This window comes from Pezoporus flaviventris, unplaced genomic scaffold (genome assembly GCF_033815535.1).
Source record: "Pezoporus flaviventris isolate CSIRO_AGI_PZ_B2104156 unplaced genomic scaffold, CSIRO_AGI_Pfla_v1 ptg000212l, whole genome shotgun sequence".
NCBI lineage: Eukaryota > Metazoa > Chordata > Aves > Psittaciformes > Psittacidae > Pezoporus > Pezoporus flaviventris.
In genome coordinates this window covers 1,645,001-1,672,345 of record NW_026892760.1, presented here as the reverse complement: position 1 = coordinate 1,672,345, position 27,345 = coordinate 1,645,001, and the positions used below count along the sequence as shown (strand labels likewise).

Genomic DNA, 27,345 nt, shown 5'->3' with positions numbered 1-27,345 from the left:
AGATCTATCCTCCAACTACAACTGCCATAGTCTCACTCACCAGCATTAAAACAAGGATAGTAAGAAATCAAAAGAGATTAAATTGATACAGCCTATAGTTTATGCTGGTATTGTATACATTTTTTAAGGTACTGACACTGACCCACAATTATAGTATCTACGCTTTCCAGTATCATACAATGTTCTGAGTGCTATTTTATTTGCAATATAATAATTTTTGATTACTTTTCCATTATTTAGCTATTTTTGTAATACTCACCCACTTGGAATATACAAAGAGGTAACATACTAAAAACATTGCTACAGAATCAGTTTTGCCAAAGGAATTACTTCTGATTTCTTTTAGATTATAGCTAGGCATCAGCAAGAAATTCTCTGTAACATTTGCTTAGTTATCAAGTTACTAGAATAGGCAAAATGCTCATACCATCTGCATATAAGCAGGACTTCTGCAAAATATACCTTCTTGCTAGAACAAATTTCCTAGTACTCATCATTTTTAATTGTCAGCAGTTCTAAAGATACCATCAGGAGCCCTCACACAGCTCCAGATCTGAGGTACATATATACATGTGCACTTGGGTCTCAATGCATTAAAAAAAAAAGGTAATTTAGAAAGATAGTCTGAACTATAGCATAAACTTTCTCTCTGCACTTATGAGTTCAAAGGACTTCTTTCGTCAACAGCTGCCGACACTAGGTTAACCCATTGCCAGAGGACTCTAGTTAGTCCTCTAGCAAACCACTGCCTCCTGAGTCATACATATCTCATAAGTCAGCCACTGCTCATCCGCAGCTTTCAGCATTCATAGGTAGGGCAAGCAGGAGACTCCTACACTCCTCTGCATACAGATAAAATGAATTAAGAGAGTAAACTTATTGCAGTCTGATATAAACATACAAACAAACAATAAGTCTTTTTTTTTTTTTTTTCATTTGTCCTGGGAATTTTATCTGGAAAATAAAGCCAAGCTGAGAATCTCATTTCTAATAGAGCTGAATACTTAAGAAGAAATAACCCACTGTGGAAACCGACTCCTTCCCAAGGATTACATATTGTAAGACTGCAGCAGGATGACTCTTTGGAGAAATAAACAGAACCAACCACAATCTCCAAACGCATACTGTTTGTTGCTGGTGTGGACAGATATCAGGGGGCTAGTCCAGGAGCTGCTGCAGTCAGGGAAGCCTTCTTGTGAGTCCAAGAGATTAATTGTTGCCTTTTCAAATGTTTCCCTCCAAGTCATGGGAGATTATTAAAGACCAGAAAGCCAAATTAAGAAGAAACTTAGACAGAAAAAGACTGCTAAACAAGTTTTTCATGCTCTTTATCAGGGTCCTTAAAAAGGGTCAGTAGTGTTGCTTATTAAAGTAACCAAAATAAGTGCCAAGGAATTTTTTCTTATTCAAAGCTTAAGCCAAATAGCCTATTAATCCTTGCAAGGAAAACAGGACAGCAGGAGTTGTTTTCTTCCCCTCAGAAAAGAAAGAAGCTTTAGGAGAAAGGCAACACAGCAGAAAGACCTGATAGAAAGGTTTTCCAGGTAAGCAAAACTGAACTGTACTTTCTGTTCACAAGTCTTCAAAATGATAAAAATACTACTCTGTAACACCAGAATAAAGTGTACATGCACAATATACATACTTTTGTAAAAAGCCCATGAAGAAAACATAGGAAGAGATTGTCATAAATTAGGATGGAGAGTCTGCCATGTTATAACATAAACCCTGATTTTAATTTTCTATTACTTAAAAATTGTTCAGAGTCATGAGAACCAAGTTAGGTGGGATCTTTATCCAACTTTTAGAGGTGAAATACTATTCTGATAGATATTCTTCACTTTTTTTCTAACAGCATTACAATTCAAGAACATTTGCCTGCAGTAAGGGCAAAATAAGCTCTTTTCATGGGTCTGTATATTTATGTGTCAACTGACAGCCTTGGGAGGAAAGAGTAAACCTGGGAGCAGGTGTTTGATCTAGACTCTGCAAGAGAGCAAAACCCATTACACATGTCTGGGGATAATGCTGCCAAAGGAAGAGAAAAGCAAAAGTACTATCATTACTTACATTTTTGAACATTCAAACTATTCAGAATGATTTACTTGAATTCCTTTACAGGAAGAAAGCCATAAACTTACACTTTACACAAAGAAACATGTAGTCTTAATTAACCAAGGAAAGGAATATTTGACTACACAAAGCCATTGAGCTATCTATCTTACTTTGTCCATTCACTTCCCAAATATATGTCTTTATCATTCTTGTTTCCCAATTCAGTCACTTACAGGATGGATGAAAATTGCAAGAAGCAGTATCTGCTGGTGCTAAGTAAAGTCTCTCTGATTTACAACCCACATTCATGAACAAAACAGGATAAAAGCAACTGCCCCCCATAAAAAAAGTAAACAGTGTCACAGTTGTCAAGAATGAGTTTTGAGGTATATTTCAAATTAATAGTCACTCAAACCCCAAGGATTTGCCAGTGACTACTGACTAAAGTAGTTGCAACATGCAGCATAACCTTTAGCTTGCAAAAGGATGGTAGAAAACCATATCTAAAATTTTACCTACCATTTAGTGATCTTTTACTTGTTTACCACAGCACAAAACCAAGCTGTCCAAAGGTGTTTAAAAAAAACCCCAAACAAACAAACAAAACAAAAAAAACATTGTGTAATGATACTTAATGATACTTATTTTAATTTGGTTTTTTTTTCATTCCTTTATAACAAGACCATAAACAGTGTTTACCCGTAGTTAGTTCAGAGAGGATTCGGGGGTACCAGTGTAACCGATATAACTCAGAGAAGCACACAGGGTGAGGACACTATTGCATGAATATCAAGACAGTTTAATTGGCACATCAGTGCTTTTAACATTATATAAACAAATCTCAGATGACCAACACATCAAAGTTTCCATTACTGACATTATACAGAAAACAGCAACACATCTGATTTCCAAAAGCACTGCAAGTCCCCAGATTTGTCTGTTAGTTAGGATAAAGGATATTACAAGATCTGGTGGACACAAGTAAGGAAAGGTCTAGAGACAAGTTTCACAATTAAAAATCATTAATCCTATCATCCTTGACAGAACACTCACTGGAAAACAACAATGTGTTCGTTTCAGTTAGCTGACAGTACCTTGTGAAAATGTAACTAGATGCTTGCTAGAAAAAATCATTCTCTTCACTAAAGGGTCATGTAAGTTAATTATGCAAAAGCCCTAAATGACTTTGCTGGCATGTAGATCTCCGACGTTGGTTCTTTAAAAATATCTGCTTAAAAACTGCACCCTATAGTACAGCCAATGTTGCTGTTTTTCTTACATTTTAAATAATTTGTAGTAATTTTAGCCAACAACTGCACTGGTTCAAGTTCTCACACTTGAGCATGACTATCATTTCCACTGAACAATGTTCAGTCTAGTCAGTAAGAAAACACGTTTGTCAGAACCCTCTAACACCAGCAGCAGAATCTAGGCTCTACCTAATAATTTTCAATAGAAAGAAAGGTGGAATTTTAGATTTTGTAATCTTTTTATCCATCCAAAACCTAAAGAAATACATATACAAAACTATTTTAACAATATTTGGCTTTGCAGTATAAAATTACTAATTTTAGTAAAAAGTAAACAAGAGCCCTAAGCTATGATTTAAGTATTCTGCAGTAAGAAGCCTGCTATGTCCCAGTACCCCTAAAACTGAAGAACAAAAAAAACCATTTTACAGAGATAGAACACATGTCAGAAGGGCTATACTCCGTAGGTGACAATTTTTAACATTGATGTAGCATGAATGAAATTTTATGCAAATTGATTTTGTACATGGGGTGGCTATTAAGTGGAACAAAGGAAAAAAAATACTGCGCTATTTGGACACTGTTCAGAAAGATGGAGGTTTAAAGTCTCTGATGACCAGATACCAGATATTTCCTGTTTCGGCAAAGAGGCTGTCAAAGTTATCAAAACTGCGATTTTTTAGCAGGCTCTCTAGGAACCAAAAAAAAAAAAGGGAAACACCCCCTCCCCCCATTCAAAAAGCAGAGGAACTAATAAAACCTCCATTTATATTTCTAACTTCCACCATTCCGTAACAGTAAATTTAGCTTTCCTCCACCACACTTTTGCTAAGAAAAGGCAAGAGACATCACAAGCTGTTGTTCCCAAGTTGGGCTCATGCAAACTGCCTGGTCAGATACCACTACAGAGGGCACAGAAGAGATGCTTTAAATATACAAAGAATAAGGAAAACAGGAATCATGAGGTTTTGTTTTCCTAAAAATGCAAAATTAATAAGACCTCTTAATTAAATAGCTGCCATAGCAAACTAAGAATGCTGTTGAGCTTGCAGTGAGTCCACATGCTTCAGAGATCAAGATCACATTTCCTACAGAGAGGACATGCACAGCTACCAGGCACTCAGAAGAAAGAATCCAGGCACTCAGAAGAAAGAATGACTAACAGAAGCTGCATATGATCATACCGCACTCATGTCATAGTGTCTTATGTCAAAGAATGTACCTACTCTAATCATTCAGTCAATCAATTCAGTTATCAATTACAAGATCTCCTACAGAGTAATCCAGAATGAAAAAATGTAAAACTGTATAGCTTCTACAACAGCTTATATACAGTCAACTATACCTTTCCAAAGTTTGTATATAAAGACCAAAGAGACAGGGTATCCCATACAGCAGGAAATTTTAATTTAATATGGAAATGCCAAACTAGTTTGAATTAGCTAGCTTGCAATCAAGTAGCAGTTCAACAGGACATGCCACATACTAATTTACCTGAATTTCAGCAAAATCCAAATAATATTGATACAAACATGTATCTAACTTAGTAGCCAATATTAAAAATAATCTATCTAAAAACCTGAGAACTATACATTTTTTATATATATATATATGTGCATGTTTGCATATATTTAGCTCTATAAAAATGTATCTATCTGTAAAATGATATGCCTATTTTAATTGAAGATATTCCAGTTCTATGTGGCTCCAAGATGCTGAATCTGAAAGCACTGGTGCTCCACAGCTGAATTAAAGAAATTTCATTTTTTTCTATGTTACCAGGTCTTTCTCTTGCAAGTTTTCAGCAGTTTGATGCAGCTTAAATAAAAATTGCATTACCCAAGCATGGTCTCAGCTGTTAACTACTGTTTGAATACTCCTGTTTTTCTGTTTTAAGGGGAGAAAAAGTGATAAAATTGTATGTTCACCTTAACACAGAACCTGAACATCAATACAATGCCTGCTTCTGTAGCCTGCAGTAACATGGTACTTGACAGGAAATGACTGTAACATATGCATTGCATACTTCACAGAGAAAATGACCCATGTAAGAAGACCAAACTGGGAGATCCTAGCAGAGCTGTGGAATTGTTTTCACTTGACCAATAGCATTAATCAATACTTCAAAGAACACTTAAGAATTTATTTCAACTACCTCTTTTTGTTTCTGTTTTTAACTCTTCAATTTTGGCATGAGTTTAGCTGGTAGCTGCTATAGGATTTATTAAGATAATGAGGGCTTAAAAGACTGTTTCCTTAGGTACCATTTCAGATCTCAAAATGAACTTTGGAGCTTGTTTGTTTTATTTTGTTTTAATAACAGTGAATTTTCAGAAGATTTTATAACTCAAAATTAAATATGCAGCTTTTGATGCAGATCATGTACTCAGTGGAAAATAATCTAATATTCTTTGTGAAAGAGTAAACACTGGGAGAGGAAGCTTAATAAAGAAGTCAGGTAAAACTATTACAAAAAACAATTTCTATGAAGTCAGAGAAGAATAATTCCATAATGTACTTGGTATAAAGACAAATAATATTAATAGAAAAAAAAAAAATTCCTTTCAGGAGAATGTTGTGAAATTCAAGAGAAATATACACACAAAGCATTGAGCACATACTGATATAACCACAGTTTACTGATTATTATATTTAACTAATCTACTACGGGATTGTTAAAATATAGAGGTACTTTCTTTTATATGCACAAACAGCTCAGATGTATACTTCATTGATCATGGAGAGGATGCAGCCCATGGGTCTGAAACATATTTCATTATTAATTGCAAAGTAATACAACATGCACATGCTATTCTTTACTAATCAAAAAGTTAAAAAAATGGTAGCAACAATGTTATGATTCTGCATCAACATTCTCCGAGAAATACTGACGTTTAGCATTCTGAAATCCATGACTACAGAAAGCTTCATATATTTCAAAAAAGAAGTGATTGAATACAAGGCTTAAACACTGTATTTGTTTGTGTTAGGGTCCAGCTTCAAAAGTGCATAGCGTTTAATAGTTTACATGAAAGTCCATGAAATCCCTGCCTGTGATGAGAAGAAAACTATTACAAGAAAGGACCTGACAGAAAGTAGTGGCTGACATAAAGTCTTTCCACCAAATTCTACCGAATTTGGAATTAGGCATTACTAGAATGGTGACTTCTGAACTAACTTCAGTTTCTTCTGACTTAAAACCAGATTTCGTAACTTAGAAACTAATTGCTTACAGTGTGCTAATATTGGTAATGACTGCATTGGAGCCTAGGACATGCATCCATGAGCTCATTTTTGTTTTACCATATATTTATTAATAATCTATTTTGACAGCAACATATGTGCAACTTTATACCATTGTTCTACCCCTGGAAAGAAGGGAAGGAGTTAAAATAGACTTCAGCCAACATATAATTCTATACAGACACACTTCTTCAAGCAATGCTGCTTTGGATTTTGCTTCTACACCTTCTGTGTCAACTTAAGCTAACAATCAGTGGGGTCTATGAAATTAAGTGTATCCACAAAAACAATGGACTAACCTGATTTACTTACATTGCATATAAAATCACACATATAAATAATTGGTAGAGCTCTGTAGATCATGTCCTTTATTCACAGAGCATAAGAAAGAAGCCCTATCTAGCTAGGGCTAAATCTGGAAAGTACACTAAATTTAGTATTGAGTTTCTTAACAAAATGAGCTCAGACCTTGAAATGCTGACTTCTTCAGCAACTTAAAGACATATGTTATAAGAGACAGACACTGAAGACAGATATACAAAAACAGGGGAGTTATTTCATTCCTTCCTTACTTCAACTAACAATAAGCTTCATTGCTCATAAGGAGTAAAAAAGCCCCTAAACACACCACGGAGTTCACCTTAATGATCAGAGTGGTGCACTGGCTTCTTACTAAGTACCACGTTCACTTAATCTGTATTTTGAAGAGCTCAGCTGCTTCCTCATGTCACTTCATGACAATCTAGTCAAGGCTGCTGATCCACAATGAAGGAAACAAAGGTGTCCCCCATAAATGTAACGGCACCAGAGGTCTAGAAAAGCAGTCCAACTGTACCAGCCTTTAGGCTAAATACATAAGAATCTTTCTTTCATGGCTTTGTGTGAAAACAAGTCTTACGTTATTGCTCCTGAGTTACTGTTGCCCTTGGTGCATGTGTTGATTAGTGATAAAAGAAGAACTGCAATTGCAATTAAATGCTCTTTCCTACACAAGAATAAACAGAAGTAGTACATGTGAAAATTTGCTGTGATAGTTTAAAAACAACAAAGATGTGACAATGAAGTGACAAGAATAGGCACACAATTGTAACTGGCAGATATAAGAATACCCCATGCAATACAGCTCCTGGCAATATTGTATTTAATATGTTAAAGCAGCTTACGGGCAACACAAGGACTTACATACTACAAAACAATTTACTGCTGTTGAAATTCTGTAATACCAGTCTTCATTATATTTCAACAAAAGCAGTTTACATTGTGAGCCATTGGGAAAACATTTTCTTTAATGCTGACAAAAAACAAAGTCTGAATAAAAGTTTCTATGATGTCTTGACTCTTAAATGAAAAAAAGAAAAATCAACTTGACTTACAGAAAGTGTTAAATAGCAGCAAAGGGCTAATTATACCATACTATCTTCCTTTTGTCTAGTATAAAAGAACATTTTCTTACTTTGCCTAGTTGAGTATAATAGCCTATGAATTATGAGATCAAAGCAGCAAACTGTATGTTTTCTAAAGTAAGAGTTTCCTTCACCAAGTTTTACACTTACTACAGCTAAAAGAGCTGTGTGAAGGGATCAGCACTAAACCCAAAGGACAGGCTGTGCACAGCAAGAAAGAGAGCAACTCCCTCGTGCTTTTTGCAGGTCACTACCAAGGACCATGTTAGCAGATCCACACCAGACCCTTAACAGGCAGCTCTGCTGCTACCAGTAATTAGCTTGGACAGCTCTGGCTCCAGGAGTAGCAGCAAGGCTACACCATAATGAGCTCAGCTGGGATTAGCAGGACAGGGCAGGGAACCAAGAGAGCTGAGGCATTCTGCATTGCGTATGTATCACAGAGATCAAACAAGGATGGCTGGCTAGGTTATCCCCTCACCACCTCATTCCAAAAATGAAGCACGGCAGTGTGTAAAATACAGGCTAATGAAGAGCGACACCTCCAACAGATGAGAGCCATATTAATTAACACAATCCCTAGATCATGGAATACAGTTTCTGTTAGTGCTAGCAAACTTGTAACTTGTCACTGATTTAAGAGGGGAAAAAAAAAAAGCTGATGTTTTCCTTTTCTGCTTTTGGTAGAAGATGGTTTTATGTTGGAATTTTGCAAGGAATTTCTCATCTGTGACCTGCAAAGCACTAACTTCAGAAAAACCAGCAGAATGTTTCTTTATGTAAACATCATTTAAGAAACAAACTCACTTTTCTATCAGTAGCCTTTTGTGTTCCTTTTTGAAAAAAGCCAGTTCATTCCACACAGCATCAGAATCCTCTTGACAAAGCTGATGGGGGTCTGCATGCTGGTATCTGCCTTTACCACTTTCAATCCTGCTCATGAGTAAAAACAGGTAGTTTGTTTTCAGATATCTACATGTCTTAGCATGACAAAAATAAAAGCGCACTTGCTTTCAGAAAATATAAATTTTAAAACTACAGCATACACTGGATATAAATATTGTATGCTGTATACATTCTGTGAGGCATGAAAACTTAAATATGGTTATTATACAAAAGATCAATTACATAGCTTCACACAGATATGCTAGTATGGCACCATGGCTCTCAACTGACATGTGGCAGAGCAGTGTCACCCACATTCATTCTGATAACATTGCTTACAATATTAGCATGAGAAAGCAGAAGGTGAAACCATCGTCCAACCTCTTGCAAAACAATGCAGGAGACACCAGCTCCCCCAATGCCCCTTCAAAACCAATCTACAAAAAATATGCCCCTTGTAAAACCAAGTTAGATTAATGTCCACTCTAAATCAAACTGGTCTAATGAAAAGAAGAAGCTGCCTATGGATAAGACGATGGGCCAGGAAAAAGTATACTGAATTTAGAAACACAGAAAAAGAAAGTGAAAATATTTCAGGTTTTGTGTAATTATAGTGTTTTTATGTATGTTAGTAATGCAAAAGATCAAAATTATACTAAAAAAAATCCTTTACAAAATAAATTTAAAACTCTCTGCAACCTACATTTCTGCTGGGATAGAAATAACCCCTTGGAAAATGTAGTAACAACATAAGGCACCCATCATCTTTGCGGTCACATATGTCAGTGGAAGTTGTATGTACACTGATAGGTGCATTAGGTCCCATCAGCTGCCATCTCAATAACAGATTCTAATCTATGAAGAATCAAAAAGAATGGGGTCCTTCACCACTTACAGAGGATAAGAAGTGCCACATAAGCAGATGATACTGAGCTCTTTACGCACAATTTACATTACACCAGCAATATAATGCTTTTTGAGATACCAAAATAACAGTGTAAGGTGTAACCATTTACAGATTGGTTTTATTTGTGTCTTGGCCCCTTTTCTGTGTTTAGCCACATTAAAAAGAAAAAAACCCAAACCTCTTTTAGTATGATGGCTTCATAGAATTCTGTTCTGACAACAAAAGTGATCAAAACGTGTAATCTGCAGCTTATCTTAATTATATATGAAAAACTCCCCTACATGAATAAAGATTTAGTACTACACCTTCCCCACCATCTACTTTTCCCAAATACATTTCTGTCAGGACAGAAGCTGGTGTAATTTATTTTAAACAGAAGTTGCTTTTGTTTCCCTTTCCCTTCCCCTTATTTTTTTAACTATCAGAACCAGATCACTCAGTGCTTCATTGCACATCAAATTGGATTGATTCAAGTTTTGATCCTGTCTTTATCTAGGTTGATTTTTTTTTTTATTTGTGGACTGTGAATGCCTTACTTAGCTTTAGGCATTGAATTAACTAATTTAATTCAAAAAAGTAACTATCATTCAGTTGATTTCAGTCATTCCCAGATTGCACTGAATTTAAAACTGTGCAATAGAAGATAAAAAGATCTATCTTTCCTAAATAAACAATACCTTTTCATTCTAATTTAAATAAATCCAATTGTTGTTTATGCTTTAATATTTCAAAAAATACTCCTGTGCTACCAATGCCTGTAGCACATTTGTACCTTGCCCTTATTTTCATTCCCACTTGGGTTTTATTTTTTAAAAGACAAACCATTCTTAGGTAAATACTACAGTATTGCAATGCAAACCTACTCAGATAGAGCAAAGCATTATTTACATATGAGGGACAGTTTATCTTTCAAAGTAGGACACTCTATGTCACTCTGGATTCTGAACAGCTCCCAGTTTTGCAGCAATTTCTGTGACTTTTTGGTCAGACAGAATTACAAAATTTGTGTCAAGATTAGTCAGTATTGCTTTAATTACAAAAAGAATTATTTGCAGTAAAATACGTATGTGTTTATGAAACTGTAGGTGCACAACGAAGTATTACTAAAGCCACCAGGATCTGCTCAAATTACTTTCCTGAAACAGGGCCTGAAAAACTGTATCTAAGCAGTGTTTGATAATTAATGTGATAAAAAATGTCTTCATATATCTGAAATGTGTCTGTTTACCAAAAATTGTCAGTCTCTGCTAAGGATTTCAAAAATTCTGTATAAAATTTTCAGTGTTCTGTATAGAATTTAAGGGATAATTATATATATAAAATATGCTCTATTTAAATTTTAATGTGTTAGAGTCTTTCCATTAATAAAGATATCACTGCAATATTTTTGTAGAATTATCAGAAATAACTGATTTTATAAACACTTAACAGTGCTTTTCATGCACATACTCTTTTTTTCCCTATTAAGAAGGGGATTCTAGGATTAGCTTAAGTTAATGTTTGAATCACCAAATGCTAGAGAGACCGTTATTTCTGTATTTTTAATGAATAAAATTATTCATAAAAAGTATCTGAAACAACAGGAGAAATTGATCTATTATTGAAAATTAAAAACATACACTGTCAACAAATTAATCAACTGGGGAATTAGATGAACATAAATAAGCAGCCCTAACAGCCCTTTGCCCAGTACCCAGGCTCACAATGAGATCCTTAATAAAATAAGTCAAGGTGTCAGCTCAATACATTTTACTCTTGGTTTCAACTGCAATTTTTCTCATATAGGGGTATGCCATGTATTCTGCTTAAACAAAGAACGAAGTCTTGATCACCACACAGCAGCTTCTCCCTTCAAATCAAATTCTCTTTTAAACACCGATATAATACTTTTGTTCAGATTTCTTGCGTAAGGGAAATGTTTTTAATGAGCTACGTAACTTACCTGCTATCACCCTCTTCCCACTGCTTTAATTGCTCTTTTAGTGCTCTGTAGTTGGTCTGTAACATCTGCAGCCTCTCTCTGCGTTTTTCATGGGCTACTCTTAGCTCATCAGTTTCTTGAGTCTGTATAGCAACAAAAAAAAAACAAAATTACAGTTGAGTAAAATGTAAGACTGTCACACAGAAACAAAAGTTCTGTTTAAGTAACTAGTAAACAGCAATCTGAATAAAGAGATCAGGAATAATAATATTGGAGGTCAAATTTTTGCTATTGCTAGGGTGGCAGATTTTTGCTTATTTGGCAAAATTTACTTTCATTTTTTCATTATGTTGAGAAATTTAAAAAAAATTTACTACCAAAATACCAGTTTTCAAGTTATGAATGCATTGCCCCAACACACTGAAAAAGGATATTTTTTCTTCTTCATGGAAAACTAATCTACATATTTTAAGGAAAACACTGCCCACACCTGAAGTCAACATTAAACCCCCTAGATTAAATAGCTTCAGGATTTTCCCATACATTGATTTATTTCTGTAAATATATATAAACCTGCAGCATACAGACTTTGCCCTCTGTTTTTACAGAACAAAAGATTTACATCACAAGATAATGCCAGTTTAAAACAAGATTTTCCTAAGTGGCCATACTGTCTTCTGAAAAACATTACGAACAGGACACTCCACAGCAAGTTTAATGCTGGCAAACAGTAGTAAAGAATTCACCAGACATCATCCTGCAGTAAAATCTGTCCTCAGTGCTTCAATTCTGGTTCAATGGGAGCTCTGCTTGTAGAGAACTACAGAACACGTTCCTTACTTTCTAAGTAAATCACAGTAATTTATTTGCACATATTTCCTGCTTATATGCTAGGAGGGCATTTCAGCATTAGTCAATAAATAAGATACCTCAATATTCAGAACTGCAAGCAACAAAAATTAAATCCCACTGTAAAAACATGGCAAGGGTTTCTACAGTAGTGCTAACTAAAAAGCACCTAGACTAAGCTTGGGTTCTAAAATATAGCCTAGCTTTCATGATGCATAAGCAAAGCTGAAAGATATCAGCTAAAATTTCAGATGCTACCATATATAAAATTCCAGATGTTTTCTGGAAGTGAATCAGGCAACACAAAAAGCAGACTTGGGAGCAGAAGCAGGTACCAAAGATGACCTTACTATTAAATACTTCTCCGTAGCGGTGGTGTTACTTTTTTTTTCCTGATACAAACTCTAACCCACATATATTTATAAAATTGGAATTGCTTAAAAAGTACTTATGTCTGGTTTTAAGTGACTCATATAAATACTACGTTGATATTAATAACAATCACACAAATAGCAAGATAAATTTATGACAAAGGATAGAGTGACCATTACCAAGCTTTGTTTGACACTATAACAGGAATTTTTGACAAGAATCCAATTACAGATGCTGTTTTCAAGAGAAGTTAATGAAATTATTGCTCTGAGATTGTTTGATCTTGCTAGTGAAAACTGATCAAGTTTGGCAAAGTATTGGAAAATAATGTCTTCAGCATAAAACCTTAGTAGTTTATTAGTGTCAACACCCTTTCAGAAGTATAACCAAATGCAGAATTTGGCCTTTCCTGTTTATGAATCCACATTTTTCATTATTGCTTACATGTTCCATTATCCATTCTGTTAGTTATTCTTTTCCCTTATCAGTTGCTATTTTTGCAGAAACAGAAATCAGGAAATTAACTGCCCTAATGACTCTATTGAATTAAGAATTTCAGAACTTTAACTTTGCCCTGTAATTTCCGTAATTTGTTAGTTCCATCTCTCTCTAGTTCAATTATATTACAGTTCTCTAATAATTAACCTCTCTTGTATACATTTTCCTGTATAGTGACAGAAATGAGACAAAACAGCCATCTTCAGCAATGCTGGACCTCCAGGCTATTCTCCAGCTCTCTACTGTCATTCTTAGTACCTCCCATGCAGTGTGAAAGACAAAAACACAAAAGTCTAATCTGCAGAATGAAGAACCCAAATGCTTGTGAAAAGAAGTCATTTTGTTTTTTTTCAGGTAGCTCAGACAAGCGAGAAGATTCTAATCACTAGCTCAAAATCTTGTTGAAATTGACCGGTAACAAACTGAATTAAAGTGGAATTACCGAATATATTGAATTCAGTTCTTTCATCCCTCTTTTTAGGCTGACAAGAAGTCAGGAATCTTAACCACTGCAAAAAAAAAAAAAAAAAAAAAAATCCCTACAAGTAGTTATCTGGACAAGACACAATATTAATAATACTATTTTCAGGATCTGAACACCGTAAATAGAATAGTTCTGTATATATAATCTCTAAACTAAATATAACACTGTGCCATTGCTGAAATTAACAAGAATTAAGGTTGCCCTAAAGATTGATACATTCTAGTTCTAATTTACTCCAGTATCTTAGGACTTCAAACAAAAAGAATGAGAAAACTTAAAGGGAAGATGCCCTACTGCTTTTGAAAACTTCCCTGTTAAAGCCCAGAATATCTCCTCCAGGCTATAACATTGATTACAATTCTAGAAACATAATATGGGAGAATACATTCTTAGTTTGTGTCCAATATCTAACTCTTGGCAACCAGACTTCTACCCACTTCCTGAAGACCAACAGTAGATGGACATACCATGTTTTGGAACATTCTAAGTACCAGCTTGATAATTTCTTATTCAAAATCCATGAAATACTCTCATTTACTTTGCCATTCTCTTCCTTAAAAAAGGGTGCAATCAAGCATGCCCTGTTCCTTTGTAGTATGTCCTGGAGTACAGAAATGAATCTGATTCTTTACCAAAAGTATAGACACACTGAATTGATATGACTATATTAGCAAAAAGACAGTAAGAGCCAACTTTCCTTGGCCAAAAATGAGTCAGCTGAGGAGAACACAGCACCTTGCTCTTTTCTGTTCATTTAAAATATTGACTGGGGCATCAAATATTTCTGTTCCTGAAAACCCCATAAATAATAATGTTGGTTTGCTTTTGGTGTTTTTTTTTGTTTGTTTTTTTTATTACCTATTTTTCAAAGGACTGATGGATAAATTCACTATTTAATCTTCAAGATATGCATGATCAGGATGCTTATTGATAGAGCAAGCACTTTTTTGCGCAAGTTTCTTTCAAGTAATCATATAGTCAACACTTTGCTTGAGGAGGCAATAATGCAAGTACCACTTTTGAAAGTGTTGAGCACATACATTATTCTTTGTTGGAAGCACTGCCTGAGAGGAGGCTAATATAAAAAAAAAAACACCATACAACGCCAACAGAATTATTCTTATGTTCATATTAATGACAAATGAGTTCACTGTCATGCTAGCAACAGCCTTATTGAATTCTGAATGTAGTGCCACAACAGTATTTAGTATGTTACACGGGCCTCTACAGCTTCTTTTTAATTTAGGCATTCTGCAAAAGCAACCAAGTAGGTTTCCTAAAGAAAATGCAAGGAGTTCATATCTTCAGTTTCAAGGGGCAACAGAAGACAGCCCTGGAAGACCTCACAGATTAACAGCTGTAACAGAGATCCCATATTCGCCACATAATAAAACTGCATAGATTCCTAAATTATCCTCTAAGACGAAAAAGAAGAAATTACAATGGCAGTATGGTAAGCAGTAAAAATTATGTTATGAGGTCATGCATAGAGAATAACATATTATTACGTTATCTGCTCAGAAAATTGTAGTGCTTCTCTTCTCTTTCCAGAAGAAAACACAAAGAAATGTAGAATTCTCTAACATTTAAGACAACAACCAAACATACTCATGTGTGACTTTTGTTGCCGAGGGCAGAACAGCTGTAGTCCAAAGCACCAGAATAACCTGTAGCATCAGTGTCTGGCAGGCCAAGTAAGAGTAACAAATACGAGGCCTGCCAAAGACCAGTTCTGAGGTACAGCTGGCAGGACATGCCTTAGATTTCTCAACAGAAAGAAAAAGGTAGTAACCTGACTCCAAGGAACAAGGAGCAAGATGGACTGTAAGGCTGAATTTGAAATCTAAATCATCTTTCCTGTTCATACACTCTATGTGTATTAGACCCTCTTCAAGTATACAGGGTGAGGAACTTTTGCATTTGTGCTGAAATATAATTCCCACTCACATTTTATCCTAAAATTGACCTATCACATATGAGTGTCTTTTTGCATGAGGGAGGAGCTCAGCACTATGGTTTGTAGAGTCCCCAAATTTTTTCACTTACCCAACATTTAGCACAGCATGTTTAATATAGCCAGTTCTGCTATATGCTACATATACTGAAAATATCTTTTAAATTCCGTAACTGTGAACAAACATGGGAAGGGCAGGCCAGGGCAGGGGAGGGGAGGGGAGAAGAAGGGAAGGAAAGAGGAAAGAGAAGAGAAAGAAGAGGATGGAAGGCAGAGAAGGAGACAAAGAGGAAGGGAGAGGAGGCGATAAAGAAGGAAGATTACAGAGAGATGTGGGGGGGAAGGGAGGTGTCATGGTTTAAACCCAGACAGGTAATTCGTTCGCTCACTTCCCCCCCCCCTTTCTTTCCCTCCCCCTGCTCCCGGAGGGACGGAGAGGAGAATCGAAAAGAATGCAACTCCCACGGGTTGAGATAAGAACAGTTTAGTAACTAAGGTATAGCACAGATCACTACTGCTACTACCAATAATAACAGTGATAAAGGAAATAACAAGGGAAGAGAATACAGCATCTCACCACCAGCCAACCGATAACTCCCCCCCTCAGCCCGATCAAGCTCTGTCCAATACCTCCTCCAACCCTGTCATCTACCAGCCCTTCCGGCTAACTCCCCGTTACATCCTGGGCATGACGTGCTGTGGTATGGAATACCTCTTTGGTCAGTTTGGGTCAGGTGTCCTGTCTCTGCTTCCTCCCGGCTTCCCCTCCTCCCTGGCAGAGCATGAGGCTCACAAAGTCCTTGGCCAAACCAAAACATCGCTATCAGCTCTGTTCCCAGGCCGAAAGTCAAAACACTGCACTGCACCAGCTACCAAGAAGGAGAAAAATGACTGCTACTGCTGAACCCAGGACAGGAGGACTTGTAAATATTTAAGAAATTATGACTTAAGGTTTGGGTTTTGCATTCTGAGGTGCAGTTTGAATAAATTACTCAAAAGGTGCTATTTTTGAAGTGGAAAAACAAACCAACAAAAATCTATAAAATGGGGACAAAATGGAAAATTGTAATACATACTCAATTAAGCTTTCCTACCAATGGTTAGGGTGGAGGGGTTGTTTGCTGGTTTGTATTTTTATTTACATCATTTGTTAGAGTAACAACTTCTGAGCCACGATTTCAAAGAGTACAAGCGGTAAATCTGTGCCAAATAATTGACTTCAGCATTTTAAAACACTGGCTGGCTTCACTGTACAAAAGAAAAAAAGTATTTGTAATTTCTGCTTCACTTTATTTCTACATGAATTTCTCAAAGTATATATTATCAGACACAAATTTTAAAATGTGTTCAACAAGTACATATTATTGATGACAGTTCAAATTAAGACTTCCATAGGACTGCAGGAGTACCAACACAAAATTCCTAGCAGTAAAGGAAAAATACAAACTAAAGAAGAGTGCTCTCTGATGCTAACACGCTTACAGTCCATAATGATATGCGCATTTTGCATTTTTAAAATGCCTGTTTATTTTGGTATATCTTTATCTACACAAGTTTATAGCTAGAGGGGTTTTTCTATTTTTATTTTTTAATGTTCACCTTTAGCTGTAGTGTCTTCTCTAAGTTTTCAATCTTCCTTTCAGCTATTTTAAGCTTCTTTTGCTCCTCTGACTCTCTAAAAGAGCTCTTTGGGGACAGAGACCTTGAACGTTTCACAGGTGGTTCCTGGAGAATAAAACAAGGACATGGTTGAACTAGTTGGAACACCAGATTATGAAAGACATGCAGAATTAAAGAAGAAGTAATTTTGAATACTAATAATGAATTATAAAAAAAAAAAAAAAATCTGCATGGAATACCAGAGAAATAACAAGCAGAATTACCACAGCGCTACCACTAAAGGTTTCTCTGTGACTCGTTAATGAGAATATTCATTTACATTTACATTGTTTCTTTCAGAATAATGATGTCCCATTAGGGAAGACTAAAGGGTTATAGACTCAGAAATGCAAGAAACCTCATTACAAAGGAGGGGATAGAGGCTGGTCTAATTGCTCTATAAGGGTCCAAGGTTACACTTGATAGGACAACCAGAAACAAGAGGGAAAGGATTTTTTCCCTTTGAAATAGTTTAACACACTGTGAAGTTGAAGGAACAATATGCTTGAGGAATATAAATACAACAGACAATAGATCTTATACCATAATGACCATATGGTCATTAACTATAATGTGACTAACTAGAGACAAGAATATGTGTTTATATTATGTACAGGTTCATATAGCAAGCTGGAGAAAGAATATGTAAAAGTAACACTTAAACTGGGCAGCTTTCTGTTCATTCTATGTCATATGTCCTTATGGCAAAGAAAGACCTCATCAAATTAGACTTTCTGATTTTCTGAATAACTTTGATTAAGGACAGAGATATACTAACACACACTTAATACCAATAGGGTAAAAATCTATTATGTAAATACATAAAATAAAAAAACCCAACTTAATATTAACTGTGATTATTGTTGTTGCACGTTGCCATTTTCACTGTAAAAGAACTGATTTACATCAAAAGGAATTGAGGATAAAGTCTTCTTAAATACTATATATTTCAACACTTCCACGATTCCACTCAATTAATCTAAAAAAAATCTTAATTAGCAACTGCAATTTTTTTTCTTTGACCATTACATTTCAGTATTAAATGTTTACAAGACACTGTATTATCACATTTTCACTTCAAATGGCATCAGTTTCACAAAGGAGAAATAAAATAAAAAAAAAAATCAGAATATAATATCATCGCATATTTAAGAATTTAAATATTGCCAAGGTGCTTTTGCTTCTGGAATGTGCTTGAATGAGATTTAAAAAATAAAAATCAAAAAACAAAACCCAAACAAAAAAAAGCCCAAACCAAACCAAAAAAAGACAACACCTTTTCCTCATCCCTCTGTCCTCCCCCACAAAAGAAAAACCAAACAAGACAAACATCTGGAAAGAATTTTAGGCCATTTAAAATCTGAATGCCAAATGGTATAGTTTGCATATTCCTGTCAGTCCCTTTATATAACAGAAGAAACTAGAGGAAAGTTTTAATCAACACTTACAACAGTATATCCAATGTTATGGTTTTATATTGTCAGTATAACATTGTACTAAGAATAGATCTCTATGAAATATAAAGATTATCAATTTACATTTTTTAATAATTCTCAGAGATATACCCAAAGGTTTACAACAGTTCATAGACACTAATAATAATCAAAACAAATTGATTTCTTTCAGGTGTCTGAAACAGAACATCACAAGACCAACATATCAAAATACATACTCATTTTCAAAGCCCCAGAATTCTTGAATAAAATCAAGATCTTAAATAAAACTCCCATCTTGTTTCATAATCAGTGCATACCCATACTCATTTTTCTGAAAAAAACCCAGAATGTATTATTTTTCAGTAAGTGTTTCCTAGTTAAACTTTATGTTTGTATACAGAAGACTTAGAAAACACAGTATTTCTCTGAAACCGGGAATAAAAGGTCAAAGCACTCCATTTGTTGTCAAAGAGAAGGACAACAAAGGAAAAGAAGTGGACCAACTGGCACCAGACTGTTAAGAATGTAGAGACTCTACAGCAGAGTTGAGAGAAAAAAATTGCAGAAAATGTAAAATTCATAGTCTTGCTGCTTTAATCAAAGGTGATCAGATACAGTGAGTACGCAACAGTTTTTCTTTACGTGTGTGTGTGTTTGTATACATACACAGACCTCATATATAGCTATCTGGAATTGCACTGTGAATCTTTTTCACAAAACCAACAAAAAAAATAAACGAGAAACATTCTAACTATTCATGGACATGGAAATAATTCCCTGTGAGAACAGGTGGGATCGGTGATATGCATTAATAAATATTCTATTGTTTGAACGTGTTTTTCCTGTTTAGTGATAAGACTAGAGGTCTGTGGAGAGAAGGAGCTGGGTCTGGGCTTTACAGCTCCACATAGGCAGTTCAAATCCAGTCTTTGCTAAGGAGGCAGTTTAATTTTCCTACTAAGACAGAAGAGGCTGCGTAGTAAAATACATTGTAATTTGATTGCCTGGAGCTGCTACAAAACTCAGTTTGGAGGGTAGTATCTGTAATACTCTTCTCACAACTGCAAAGTTTGCTGCTGTGAGATTTAAGCATTTAATTTTTAATTCAGTCCTAAAATTCTGAAGTAAATTTATCCACACCTGTATTAAATATATACACAAATTTTAATATTTTGAGTCCAGTTTTATGAGCAAAGAATGTTAATCCAAGTCAGTAACAGGTAACAACAGATTTTTCATCAAATGATCCTAAAGAATGTTTAACAAACACTGAGCCAAATTGTAGAAAACTAGAAATAAACAGCCTTTGTAATATTAAAAGATATGAAACTTTGAGATGGAAGATCTAATGTAACAAGAAACTGATAAGTGGATGGACATACATTAACTGTTAACAGAGTTACAAAAAGCAGAAAAAGGAAAGATGCCTCTGTCTAAACAACCTTCTTTTACCCATTTGCATCCATGAAAGAGACCATGGGACATAGCTGCAAATAGTCATATTCTTGAATTTCAACAGGTTTAAGTTCCATGAAGTCCCAAAAGAAGTCAAAAAAAAAAAAGAAAAGGCAAAGAAAAGGCAAAGAAAGGAAGATGGATCTCTTACTGAAAAGTCTTGGAGAACTCTTCTGCACAGACAGATCAGGTCAGTGTCTGCCAGGATATAGCACTGAAGACAGTGGACAGGAATCTCAATGATTTTTATCAGCTGAATAAACAAAAACTTGGCTGAAGCTGGACCAGAGCTTGACAAGATTCAGGTGGGCTTTTTTAAAGAGGAAAAAATGGGAAATTCTTGATTCACTGTGTTTCAACAGGAGCTTTATCAGTACTGTAAGTTAACTCATGCCTTTTTAATATCTTGACATTAAAGACTTAGAAGAATGCTGTAGAACATATATCAATAAAAAGCAATTATAACTCCCTTGCACTGAGAAAGCTTACCTATAAAAACCCAAGGACTGAGTTACTGAATCAGTCAGCAGAGATATGGATGGCAGTTTAATTAGGTAACAGAAATCATACATAGGTCACAAAGTTACAAAGTTTAAGCTCCAAAAAGAGCTCTAGGAAGACTGTACACATTTAACAAAGCTTTTAACTACCACATTACCTGGCTCACAAAATAAGTTGTTTCTGTTACTCTGTATGACAGTAGGAATTTGTATTTCTGCAATTCACAAAAAAACACTAGCCTATAAGATGTATATATTTATAAATATATCTGTATCTATATATATATAAAATTGCATTCTGCAGAACCAAACATAGGTGGAAGCATACAGTCATGCGGCCACACATCCCAATTTATCAGCCTAGTGGCAAGTTCCTGTTTTGTCCCAGACTCTTTAACACTTTTCAAATTATTTATTCTTTAAAACGTTTGTGTTTTTAGAGCAGAAAGTAATCAAAGCAGTGCCATTCTGAGCAGAAGTGATTCCATGCTTACTTGTTCTTTTTGTTTCCTGGGAATGTGCATAAGGGGGGGGTGAAGGGTTAACATGACAGAGATTTTGTGAAGTCAAGAGGATTACCACTGTAAAACAAGAACTGTATATTCAACATTCTTCCAGTCAAATCATGTGCTAATAGCTTTTGTCATGAATACTTTTGTCAAGTATAACAAGGTAGTAAGAAGATATTTTATTGCAAGGGAAAATCAGTAATTACAGCCTACTATGTTTTCTATTTTGTATATGTATTTTGTGATCCTAAAGTGGGAATCTTGCCACAATTTTCCTTACTGTCTTGCCTAAATGCAAAGGAATTGTAGCCTGCCAATTCAGTTCCCAGAAGTTTTAAAAGACACTGTGTGCGCACATGAAAAAGCGCACATACCGAATAGCCCTGAGTATTGAAAGAGCATGACTAGGATCTACATATCAAAAGGGGACAAGATTCCCCACAATAGGATTTAAAAGTCTGTATTTGGTTTTAGTCAAGTGAGTGCAACTGCTTTACTCCTGACACAGTGATCAACTCATGACAAACACAGCACTCCCATTTACGTTATTCTGAGGAAACAAGAAATGACATTGTGGTGGGTTAACTTTAGCAAAGGGCCAAACACCAACTCAACTGCTCACTAATGCTCCTTTCTCACTAGAATAGGGAGATATACAATGAAAAAGCTCATGGGTTGAGAGAAAGAAATTGAGGCTGCTTACCATTCACTGCCATAGTTAGACTCAGCTTGGGGAAAATTAAATTACTGTCATTAAGATATATCTGGATAGTAAGAACTAAAGAAAATATTTAACCAACATGGTTTACCCTACCCTGGTCCCCAGGTTCAATTTTGCCCCTGACTCCTCAAACTTCCTGCTGAGCAGTGCAGGTGGATGGATAGCAGGAGCTTACAGGCAACCAATAACAGCTCCTCTTGGCCACTCTTTCCTCTTCACTCCTTTTCCTTGCTCCAGCATGGGGCCTCTCCACAGGCTGGAGTCCTTCAGCATAAACCTGCTCCAGAGCAAGTCCTCCATGGGCCACAGTTCACATCAGAAGAACCTGTTCCAGCATAGACTCCTCTCCCATGTTGTGGTTTCTGTAAGTGAATATCCATCTGCTCTGGTGTGGGCTCCTCCACAAGCTATAGTGTGGAGATCTGCTCCATGTTGGCTCTGTCTGTGGGCTGTAACGAAATACTTGCTCCAGCACTTGTAGCACCTTCTCTCTCTCCTCATTCTCTGACCTTGGTGTTCGGAGGGCTGTTTCTCACCTTATATTCTTCACTCTACACTGCATGTACGCATTTTGTCCTTCCTTAAACACACTTTCACAGCATGCTCCTAAACAAATGTTCTAAAATATGTCTTTTCCAAAAATGAGCTTTGAGCACAGGATATTGAGGAAGAACAAGCCATGCAGTTTTGAAAGGGAAAGTTACAAAATACCAAATGTAGGAAAAGCAAGAGATTTCTAAAGAAGAGAACATGATAGAATCATAGAATCGTTAGGGTTGGAAAGGACCTGAAGATCACCTAGTTCCAATCCCTCCTACCATGGGCAGGGATGCCTCACACTAAACCATCTCACCCAAGGCTCTGCCCAAACCAGCTTTGAACACCGCCAGGGATGGAGCATTCACAACTTCCTTGGGCAACCCATTCCAGTGCCTCACCATCCTCACAGTAAAGAACTTCCTTCTTATATCCAATCTAAACTTCCCCTGTTTAACTCCTTACCCCTTGTCCTGTCACTACAGTCCCTAATGAAGAGTCCCTCCCCAGCATCCCTATAGGCCCCCTTCAGATACTGGAAGGCTGCTATGAGGTCTCCACGCAGCCTTCTCTTCTCCAGGCTGAACAGCCCCAACTTTCTCAGCCTATCTTCATATGGGAGGTGCTCCAGTCCCCTGATCATCCTCGTAGCCCTCCTCTGGACTTGTTCCAACAGTTCCATGTCCTTTTTATGTTGAGGACACCAGAACTGCACACAATACTCCAAGTGAGGTCTCACGAGAGCAGAGCAGAGGGGCAGGATCACCTCCTTCGACCTGCTGGTCACGCTCCTTTCGATGCAGCCCAGGATACCATTGGCTTTCTGGGCTGCCAGCGCACACTGCCAGCCCATGTTCATTTTCTCATCAGCCAACACCCCCAAGTCCTTCTCCTCAGGGCTGCTCTGAATCTCTTCTCTGCCCAACCTGTAGCTGTGCCTGGGATTGCTCTGACCCAGGTGTAGGACCTTGCACTTGTCATGGTTAAACTTCATAAGGCTGGCATCAGCCCACCTCACAAGCGTGTGAGGGTAAGACAGTCTCGAACCAGATCCTCTCCTAATGACGGTCCACCCTTGCAAACTATACCAGCACAGAAGCATGTTCATAGTTGTAACCTTGATTCAGAAATCTCTTCCAAGTTTTCAATATTCTACACATGTGCAATTAAAAAAAAAAATTGATAAGGAAGAGGCTGAACACACTAAAACCATCATGGCTTTGGCTAATTTAATAAATCAATTAAAGCCGCAGCAGTGTTTATGGAACTATTTCAGTAGCTACAGCTTATTGTTACTGTTATGTGGTGCCTAAATTTAACAGCAAGTCCAGTTCTATGCTGAGTAATAAACATTTGAAAGTATAAACTTCAAACAGACATTGTTGTTATTCTTCATGAAAAAAATACTACACGATGCTTAAAACCACAAGAATTTGAAAAATGCCCCCACCTTTTTAATTTATAAAGTTACAATTTATATTATTCCGTTTTTCATTCCAAAGAAAGATGTTCATTCAGATAAACACCACAAAATATCTGATAAATATTCACTTTAACAAATCTAAGAATTTATCATTCAAATATTTCATTTAATTAAGAATCCCTTATTCAGTATTTAATAAGGTAAAACCTTCTACTCCCAACAGCTATTTTAACAAGTCTTTGGCAGATAACACAGGAACCATTCAAACAAGCTTCCAGAATTATAAGCAGCATCAACAGATATTAAAATTATTATCTGGACCCTTGAGCAAAAATGTTTGGCTTTACCAGACTGACTTAGACACAAATACACAAGACAATAACACTATCCCACCTCATGCTTTTTTTCAGTCCTTATACTGTTGCTTTCCAGAGTTTCTGTAGCGTACAAATTACGCTTAGCTAGGTTAAGATTTGCTTTTTCAATTTTTCCTGTAAAAGCTCTATTTCAGATTTTTGCATTGTAATAAGACACTCTAGTTCACTTAAGTAAGGCTGTTGAAATATGTAGAAAATGATAGTAGATTACAAACAAAAAAAATCAGAAGCATACCGAACTATGACACAAAACTGAGTGGTGTAGTTGATATACCCAAGAGACAGATGCCATCCAGAGGGATCTGGACAGGCTTGAAAGTTGGGCCCATGCAAACCTTATGAGGTTTTACAAGGCCAAGTGTAAGGTCCAGAACCTGGGTTAGGGCAACTCCCAGTATCAATACAGGCTAGGGAATGAATGAATTGAGAGTAACCCTGAGGGGAAAGACTTGACGATATTGGTGGATGAAAGACTGGACATGCGCTGGCAGTGTGTACTTGCAGCCCAGAAGGCCAATCACATCTTGCGCTGCACGCAAAGGTGTGTAGCCAGCAGGTCAAGGGAGGTGATTCTGCCCCTCTGTTCTGCTTGGTGAGACCCCTCCTGTGGAGTACTGTGTCCAGCTCTAGAGTCCTCAATACAGGAAAGATCTGGACCAGATGAAGCAGTTCTCAGAGGCAGAGCTACAAAACCAATCAAAGGGACGGAACACCTCTCCTCTGAGAAAAGGCTGAGAAAGCTGGGGTTTTCAGCCTGGAGAAGACTCCACAGAGACCTTACTGCTGCCTTTAAATACTTCAAGGGGGCTTATAAGAAAGATGGGAGAGACTTTTTAGCAGGGCCTGTTGTGACCGGATGAGTGGTAATGGTTTTAAACTAAAAGAAGCGAGACTCAGGCTGTTTTAAGGAAGAAATTGTTTACAACGAAGGTGGTACAATACTGGCACATGTTGCCCAGAGAAGTGGTGGATGCACCATCTCTGGAGACATTCCAACCCAGGCTGGATGTGGTTCTGAGCAACCTGATCTAGCTGGAGATGTTCCTGCTCATTGCAGGAGGTTGGACTAGATGACCTTTGAAAGTCCTGTCCAACCTAAACTATTCTATGATTGATTATATGATTTGGCTAAAACTGCCTGGACAAACAGAACATTACCAATATTACAGGACCATGTAAATAATTCTGGTTTTGTTAATGACTCATAATCAAAACCAGGCCCCAAAGTGTTAAATAACATTTTCACACTAGCACCAGCACTACATTTTCCAAACCCAACTTTACAGTCTTAACAACGGCTGTTCCATAAAGATGTTTCTTCTGCAGCAACTTATTCTACTGTGGTATTTTGCACCTCAAATGCTGTCAAAATTTCTTGACAAAGGTTGTTTTACTTCCTAGACTGTTCCTGGTAAATTTCGAGTTGGCATCACAAACCCATCAAATGTGCGGAATAAAGCCCACTTAACTGCATATTCTGTCAATAAAGATATTCTTAATTAAAAACTACCTCAAAAAAGTACCTCTTTATGTACACCTACAACTGGTCTCCAATATATCTATATACTCAGACATCACACATGTTGTGGTTAAACTGAAGACTTACAGAAAAAATGAATGGTGATTCTAGATCACAGTGTTACTCAAGGTAGGTATGTAATTTCATAATGCCACTGAATTCCAGGACCCTTCCCAGCTATCAATAAATTCACAGCAATCCCTTCGTACAATAAAACACCGCCACACACTGCTCACCGTGGCTGTGTTACAAAACCTGTCCAGACCAAAATACAATTTCATTGGTACCAGCTATCTTTAAGTCATATCCCCAATGAGAGAGACCTCATGGGTGTACACATGACCAAGAGTGGTCAAATTACCATGGCATGATAAATTACTCCTTTTAGATGAGTTTTCATTAACTGTCTGTGCTCATACCCCACTGCATTACAACCACAAGGCAAAAATCTGTTAGATTAGCATAAGCAACAGCAGTATGCCTGTTCTGGCAGTCTATGGCAATCACAAAGTGAAATGCTTTACTGCAAACCTTCTCCACAGTGCTTTAAGGCTGTAGACAGACAACACCAACCTTGCAACAGCTGTGCCAAAGATAATACAATTCCCAGATGGTCAATGCATCCAGGCAGCTGGAAGTTAGCACCCAACGCTATTGCTGAAAGAAAGGATGGCGTAAATACCCTCCCACATTGATGCATAATAAAAGGGCAGGTTAGTTTAAAAAGTCAGTGCAAGTGGCTGGATTTGACCCAGATGACCTGTCATTGCACTGATTAGGACAAACTCATGAAAGCCCTATTGCCAACAGCGCAACAGTAAAGACAAGTTAGGAAACAGTAAATACTTCAGTCAACAAAGCTTGATTCAGAAGGCAACCTTGGTGAGACTGACTAGAAGTCTTTCCCTAATTAGCAAAGTTCTGACAACCTGACTTGCTTGCAATTGTTTTGAACATATTCTTAAGATAAATACTCATTTCAGTAGAGAGCAAATAATTTGGTACAATTATCACTTGCTCCTACTATTTCAATTATTGGTATGACCCAAGTAAAACAAATCCGGCACACTGACAAAAATCAGAAATGGCAGTGTAAAAAAAGGTTAAACAAACAAATAAAATCTCCAAATTGATGCCAATCAGGAAATAAGACTGATCAAAGTTGATTAAAATCAAGCAAGCAAACACCCTAGTAAGCTTAGTATTTGACAGAAGCACAATAATAGGCCATTTTCTTTCTATGCAAAATATGAAGCTTTTCATGAAGCATACGATAAACTCATACTTTCCATAAATAAATCCCAAATTAGAAATATCAAGCATTTATTTCAGAAAAAGTGCAACTCCTCATACAGCAAACAAGCACAGGAATGTTGTCAAAGAGTAAA

General features: G+C 36.5%; 1 protein-coding gene across 3 annotated transcripts in view; it reads right to left on the bottom strand.

Moving 5' to 3' along the window:
* The window catches only part of CNTLN (centlein), a 197,690-nt gene that overhangs the window by 81,786 nt on the left and 88,559 nt on the right, over window positions 1-27,345 (bottom strand). Inside the window, exons 10-12 of one of the 3 annotated variants that reach the window (XM_061441239.1) lie at window positions 17,421-17,546; window positions 11,686-11,807; window positions 8,759-8,884 (exon numbers count right to left, since the gene is read on the bottom strand). In XM_061441239.1, coding sequence (XP_061297223.1) covers window positions 8,759-8,884; window positions 11,686-11,807; window positions 17,421-17,546 — 374 coding nt within the window. The remainder of the gene's footprint in view (window positions 1-8,758; window positions 8,885-11,685; window positions 11,808-17,420; window positions 17,547-27,345) is intronic. The other 2 variants (XM_061441241.1, XM_061441240.1) reach the window with 2 other exon arrangements.